Source organism: Solanum pennellii, chromosome 5, assembly GCF_001406875.1.
Source record: "Solanum pennellii chromosome 5, SPENNV200".
NCBI classification, from domain to species: domain Eukaryota; kingdom Viridiplantae; phylum Streptophyta; class Magnoliopsida; order Solanales; family Solanaceae; genus Solanum; species Solanum pennellii.
In genome coordinates this window covers 1,609,113-1,615,311 of record NC_028641.1, presented here as the reverse complement: position 1 = coordinate 1,615,311, position 6,199 = coordinate 1,609,113, and the positions used below count along the sequence as shown (strand labels likewise).

General features: G+C 27.9%; 1 protein-coding gene across 1 annotated transcript; it reads left to right on the top strand.

Annotated features, from left to right (window-relative positions):
• The first annotated feature begins 3,695 nt into the window (after positions 1-3,695).
• LOC107018544 (thioredoxin H4-like) lies at positions 3,696-5,375 on the top strand. Its single transcript, XM_015219052.2, has 3 exons — positions 3,696-3,940; positions 4,687-4,809; positions 5,034-5,375. The coding sequence occupies exons 1-3, from the start codon at positions 3,797-3,799 to the stop codon at positions 5,172-5,174; spliced, it is 408 nt and encodes a 135-aa protein (XP_015074538.1). The 5' UTR covers positions 3,696-3,796; the 3' UTR covers positions 5,175-5,375.
• Positions 5,376-6,199: the final 824 nt, after the last annotated feature.

Genomic DNA, 6,199 nt, shown 5'->3' with positions numbered 1-6,199 from the left:
AAAAATAAGTTATTGGTTTATCGATAATGGATTATTGATTTAGTGACACTGTTTTGATTTTCTTATTATGGGGTTATTGGTGGTTTTCGGTTTGAGGTTTTTTCTTAATGGTTAACTGATATCCGATAGTAAATTAACAAATTATGTTTATACTAATCGGTATATAAAGTTTTAGACTTAGGGTTCAGTTTCATACTTTTATGTCTGACTGTCTCAAACTCTGGGTTATCCTACAATATGTCAGTGTTTGTTTTTGAGCAAAATGTAATCTATCAACAGTCAACTGATCATATGTATGAGTTCATTTGGTTTGTCACATTGTTTTAAACTGATTTTTAGTGATTTTTATGTGTCAAATCTTACTGTTTAAATCAATAACCAAATCGATAACGACCAATAATCATCGATAAATCGATAACTGATAAGCTAATATCTTAATGGTTCTGTTGTAGCTTAACATATGATCTACAAATTGATAATCATTAAGTTAAACTGACTGATACACAACCCTAGTTCAACGTACCACTAACTTTACTAATCATTTGCATCATTGGGTTCAAAATTTAATATTGTTACATATTTAGCATATTTTTAACACAAAAACAAAGTCTGAGTCAAAATTACTGAATTCATCTAAATGCATTACTCATACTTCATCTGCTTCAATTGGTTTATTTGGTTTTAATTAGACATGTAATTTAAGAAAGCAAAAAACACTTTTAAATACTTTAGTCTAAAACTAAAGCTATGTAAAATATATCAAAATGTTCTTTAATATATTTTGTGATCTTAAAGATGCTACATGAAAATTTGAGATTAACGAATTACCCCCCAAAAAACACTTTTTTAAATCGATTAATAAAGAAAACTAAAACAAATAAATTGAAACGAGAAAAAATTATGATTCCTCATTCCTTCCCAGCCCCTCAAACCTCATAAATATAGAAGTTGTTGGACCATTTTTAATACAATATTGTTGTACAATCAAAAATGAGAAATGCAACTTTTCCATTTAAAATGTGATAGGATAAATAATTGCAAATATTACATGTACTCATTCACACACGATTTAATCAAATTTCATTCTTTCTCACTATTCAAAACAGTATAGCAGTGGAGTTTTCGATCAAGACCTTTTCGCCCATTTATGCGTTGACTTATTTTAAAGTCCACAAGATGTCAAAAGGAATTAAAATGAGATCATATGTTACTTTAATAAAGAAAATGTATTTACTATATAATAGGTTCAAAGTACATCATCACTAACTTTTTTTTTAAAAGATTGTTCTCTTTTTCTAGAATGTTAAAAGCAATTCTAGAGAATATAAAAAACAACTATAATGTGATTTTAAAAAATAATTAGGAATATAATATTGTTCTAGAAGAGATGAGTAAAACTTTTCATTACATTCTTCTTTGAAAACTTACATTTAATTAGATTTAGATATAATTGGATACAAATTATAAATAAAAGCTCTCAGTATTCCTTTAATCATCATCTATAAAAGCATATTTAAATATTTTCAGTGAATTTTATGCGATTATTTATTTCGATCTTTTGAACTCTTTTTCATATAGTATATTATTCATCTTCTCTGTTGGATATATAAATTGATTGATCAAACTATATTAAGATATTATTGTGTCTTTTATGATATATTTATTTTTTGTTATCTAATTTATCATTTTTATACCAAAATTATTTAAATCCTTACAATATGAACCTTACAAAATTATTCTTAGCACTCACAACTCACATATAAGAAAAAGAGGAACCACATTCCATCAACTTTGGGTTCAATTAATTAAATACTAATCAAACAAATGATTTACATAATGTTTTTCATTATTAAAAAAATATTTTTCATGTAAAATATTTTTGTTATACCTAAAGGACCACAATGGACAGATGCTAAGAAAGTAGCAAACTTCACTTTATAATTTCATTTGGAAATATTCTCTTCAATCAATGAAGTTGTAATTGAATTGCACACCATTTTCATTGCAAAATTCTCTAGTGAAAATGTCTTCTAGATGCTTTTGTGTTTGTGCACAAGTACAATTACATATTCTAACAAGACAACTTTTTATATATATATATATATATTGAATTCTATCGAATCGTTTTATCTGGAAGTTTAAACCGTTAAAGATATATTTTATTTATTTATTTAAGTCCTGAATATTTTTAATTTGTGTTAAAGAGGCAGATTCATAATTTGTACTTTCTGGATTTCAAATTTAGGATATGCATAACAATTACTAGGTCATAATAGATTATTTCTATCGATAAAGTGATTTTTCTTAATACAATTAAATATTTTTTGAACAAAAGTTATTAACTGAGCTCAATATATTTTATACTTCCAATTCAAGAAGGTTAAACTCGTTAAATTTTAATCCTAGATCCGCGACGAATGTTAATAATTGAAATCTCAATTTATATTAATTGGTAATTTTGGTTTCAGATTCAATGAATTTTCTTTCTTTTAAAGCCATCATTTGCATGATATAAAATTATAAATAAGAATAGAATCTATCATTTTCTTGAATGAAATGCTATCCAGCCTTTCCCCTAATTAAATTGAAACTTTATGCTATTTTTCACCTTGTAATCATATTCCTATTTTCAAAATAATATGAACCAATACTTTAGAGAACATTGTTTCTGTCACCAATAATAATATTCTTAAATCATATACTACAATTGTTAATAGTTATAATGTTCTTTTTTAAGTATTGGTTCCTATTATTTTCAGATATAAAATTACTAGGTGAAGAATATAACTAATAAACAAGACATTAGGGTAAAAAGTAAACAACTTTTTTTTCCAGGTTGACATTAGGGTAAAAAGTAAAAACTTCCTGTTTATACAAAGTCTAAAATTACTGCGACGGAGCCATGATTTTTATCGAGAGAACAAGATTTAAAATAGGAAAATATAGACATACAAATAGTTGAACCGGTAACATCTACTATATATATAAATAATTTTAATTATGTATAAACAATATAGTTTTTTACAGAACGAGGTTGGGATAACCTCCCAGAGTCCTTACTAACTTCGCCCACGCTTGAATAGATTATACTTTTACTTTATCAATGATTAATTAACATGTATTTTTTACTTCATTAAATCAGTAAGTTATACTTTTTCTATTTCAATTTGTTTGTTTTACTTTATTTTTAAATTAGTCTGCTTAATAAATATATATTTTTTTTAACAATCATTTGTTCAAATTTCATGTGAAATGTTTAAGAACACAAGATTAAAAAATATTTTGATACATTTTACGTTTTTTAGTAATTTAAAACTATGACTTTTTATACTTCGTACTAAGTCAAAATCGGTCAAAGAAATTAACATGAATGAAGTATTAATTTCGTCATTTTCCAGCAATTATCTTTTAATTGACCTCGATAGATATATTGTCCGCGTATAAAATTAAAACACATTAGAATAAAGTGATAAAGACATTAAATTGGAAATATTGGACCAAAGGACCATTACCAATTAAACAAACAAAAAAAATCAATTTAGCATCAAAATTTTTCTTTATTTTTTTTATATAAATAAACATGAAATGGTCGACATAATGAAGAACATATTCTATACTCATTTATAAGTTATTTTACATTTTAAAGAAAAGAAAAATTTGAACATCAACAACCTCTATAAATAAGGTCTTTGCATAACTCTAAGCTCCAACATATCAAAGTGAGAAAAAAAAAAACCCTCTTAAAACCTAGAAGTTAAATAAGAGGTTTTTTTTTTAAATAAAAAAAAGAAGAAAAATGAGTGGTTACAACTACCCAACATGGCCTGAATTTAACAAGAAGCCAATCACACAACTAGTCAAGGGGTGTCAAGTCATTACTTTCAACTCTTCAACAAAATGCATGATCCATTTAAATTTTTTGAAAGATACAAACAAATTGGTAATCATCATTTTACTTTATTGTAACATGTTGTAGAGCCCGTTTTGATTAGTTGATGGTAAATAGTTGATAAGCTTTAAGCGTTGAAAATCATTTGAAACGGATTTTTATAAATAAACAGCTATATATTTAGATAGAAGTACTGAGACACAGATAACTATTTTGATTCTTTGAAAGATAAAAAAAATGCTTATCATTTTTACATTATTACTCTATTTTAACTTGTTGTAGAGCCTATCTCGATTAGTTGTTAGTAAATAGCGGATAAATACTGAAAATTATATTTAAGTGTTTGAAACTGATTTTATAAATAAACAGTTATGTATTAAGATAGAAGTACTGAGACACAGATAACTATTTTGATTCTTTGAAAGATACAAAACACATTGGTATTTATTTTTACACTATCACTCTATATTAACCTGATTTGATTAACTTATGGTAAATAGGTGATAATCTTCAAGTGTTCACAATCAATTTTAAGTATTGAAACTGATTTTATAAAAAGTTATGTAGTTAGATAGAAGTGATTAACCTATTGTAGAGCCCGTTTTGATTAGTTGACTGTAAATAGTTGATAAGCTTAAGTGCTGACAATTATTTTAAGTGTTGAAATTAATTATGTAGATAAATAGTTATGTATTTAGATAAAAGTGACGAAACTAGTAACCACTTTGAATCTTTAAAAGATACAAACAAATGGTAAATTATCATATGGTACTAATCATTTGCCTTGTTTCTAGTAGGTTGTTATTGACTTCACAGCTACATGGTGTGGTCCTTGCAGAAACATGGACCCAATTATCAATGACTTTGCTGCCAAATATACAAATGTTGAGTTTGTCAAGATTGATGTTGATGAACTAGTTGTATGACTTCTTAAACTTCACAATCCTTTTCTTTTTTCGAGTTTAAGTTCTATAAATTGACGTGTTTACACAATCAGGATCACTTATAAGATAATTATAGGAGAACCTATATAATAAACTTTACAATTTGGTAAAAATAATAGAAGTTAATAACGTCAGTGTGTATATCTTAAATCCTTTTCCATGATAGTAATTTTACTCGAATTTTGGACGATTGGAAACAGGATGTAGCTGAAAAATACGGGGTTCAAGCTATGCCAACGTTCGTGTTGATGAAGAAAGGGGAGGTTGTTGACCAGATTGTGGGAGCAGATAAAGATGGACTAAAGATGAAAATTGAGAAACACAAAGGTAGCTTATACTAAGCAAACCAAAGGGAAAATACAAAGCAATGACACTTCTTGTGTTTGAATAAAGTTCATGTGTTTGTGGAAATTTTGAAGTGGATGAGATCAGTCTAGTGGTCTCAGTTATAATTTTTAAACTGATACAACTAGTTGTGTATCCATATCAAGTTCTTTGTTACATTTATTTGAATAAGAAAATGCATCTTGTTTTCGTGTTGATATGTCTGTTCTAAATGGCCAGAAAATTTAAAATTGGCTTGTTTGCCTCTGCGGACCAGATTGGATCATTGCTAAGATCTTAACAAACGTCAATGAAAAATTTTGAAACTTTTTTCAGAATTTGGATCACCAAAAATCCATGGATTATAGCACATGAAAATTGACAAAATGAGAATTTACATGCTCTAGGGTTTGTTTGACCTTGAAAAGGAGTCTGTTTGCCCATGGGGACCAACTGACTCCATTGCTAAGGTCTTAACATACGTACATGAAAAGTTTTAGGAAAAAAATTAGAATTCCAGACCACCAAAAAATGGGGTTTTACCTGCCTTAGAACTCGTTTGACCTTGAAAATGGTCTATTTACCATGGGGACCATCTAACTCCATCGCTAAGGTCTTAATGGACGTCAATAAAAAAATTTAAGTAAAAAAAATTGGAGTTCTGAATTTATAAAAATTTGGGCAAAAAAGAAGTCGGCATTTCGGATCACCAAAAAAGATCGCAGACTATGCACATGAAAATCGGCAAAATAAGGGGTTAACCTGCTCTGGTGCTCGTTTGACCTTCAAAATGGGTTGTTTTGGCCGACATGACCAACTGACTCCATAGAAGACGTCTTAACAGACGTCCACAAAAAATTTGGGCAAAAGAGACGTCGGAATTTTGAATCCCTAAATATCCATGGACTATAGTACACAAAAATCGGCAAAATGAGGAATTACATGCCTCGAGGCTTGTTTGACCTTCCTAATGGGTCATTTTTGGCCGTCAGGGCCAACTGACTCTATAGATAACGTCTTAACGTATGTCAACAAAAAAATT

Coding starts and splice junctions, on each gene's coding strand:
- LOC107018544 (XM_015219052.2), top strand. CDS start 3,797: ATGAGTGGTTACAACTACCCAACATGGCCTGAATTTAACAAGAAGCCA. Junction 3,941..4,686: donor TGAAAGATACAAACAAATTG/GTAATCATCATT, acceptor TGTTTCTAGTAG/GTTGTTATTGACTTCACAGC. Junction 4,810..5,033: donor TTGATGTTGATGAACTAGTT/GTATGACTTCTT, acceptor GATTGGAAACAG/GATGTAGCTGAAAAATACGG.